Below are 554 nucleotides of genomic sequence, written 5' to 3'. Positions count from 1 at the left end.
GGGTGAGCCACGACAGCACCCTCTGCCTCGCCGATGCCAACAAGAAGATGGCGTAAGTAGGGCTGGGGAGGGGGTTCAGGGGTGTTGGTGGGGGAGGTTTGACCCCCAAAACTGACCTGGAGATGGAGGCATCTGTGTTGGGTGGGGGGTGAAGGGCCAAGGAGACCTGGTCAGAGGAGGCAATGTGTCTTCTCCTTGTGGTTTTGTGGCTTCCACCTGTGTCACGAGCTGTGCCAGTCTCAGCACAGAGTCTGAAGCTCAGCTCCCTGCGAACCCCCTGCCCTCCCTCGTAGCGTGGCCTCGCTGTGCACTGAGACGCTGCCGCTCCTGGCTGTCACCTTCATCACCGAGAACAGCCTGGTGGCCGCGGTGAGTCCGGGCTGGGGACACGGGGTGGGTGCTGAGCCAGCAGCTGGCACGATGGTGCTGAGCTGGGCTGCCTGGTTCCCCAGGGCCACGACTGCTACCCGATGCTGTTCACCTACGAGGAGAACCAGGGTGTCCTGACCTTCGGGGGGAAGCTGGATGTCCCCAAGCAGAGCTCCCAGCGCGGC

The 554-nt window shown here is 63.5% G+C and overlaps 1 protein-coding gene across 1 annotated transcript in view; it reads left to right on the top strand.

Annotated features, from left to right (window-relative positions):
- Positions 1-554, top strand: part of LOC104520957 (actin-related protein 2/3 complex subunit 1B) — a gene marked incomplete at both ends in the record, with an annotated part of 3280 nt that overhangs the window by 1814 nt on the left and 912 nt on the right. The window contains 3 exon segments of the mRNA XM_029083693.1: positions 1-52; positions 294-369; positions 453-547. The exon segment at positions 1-52 is cut by the window's left edge and continues 73 nt beyond it. Coding sequence (XP_028939526.1) covers positions 1-52; positions 294-369; positions 453-547 — 223 coding nt within the window.

This window comes from Antrostomus carolinensis, unplaced genomic scaffold (assembly GCF_000700745.2).
Source record: "Antrostomus carolinensis isolate BGI_N321 unplaced genomic scaffold, ASM70074v2 scaffold31292, whole genome shotgun sequence".
NCBI classification, from domain to species: Eukaryota; Metazoa; Chordata; class Aves; order Caprimulgiformes; family Caprimulgidae; genus Antrostomus; species Antrostomus carolinensis.
Note: the sequence above shows the minus strand (reverse complement) of the source record. Positions and strands in the feature narration are given on the sequence as shown.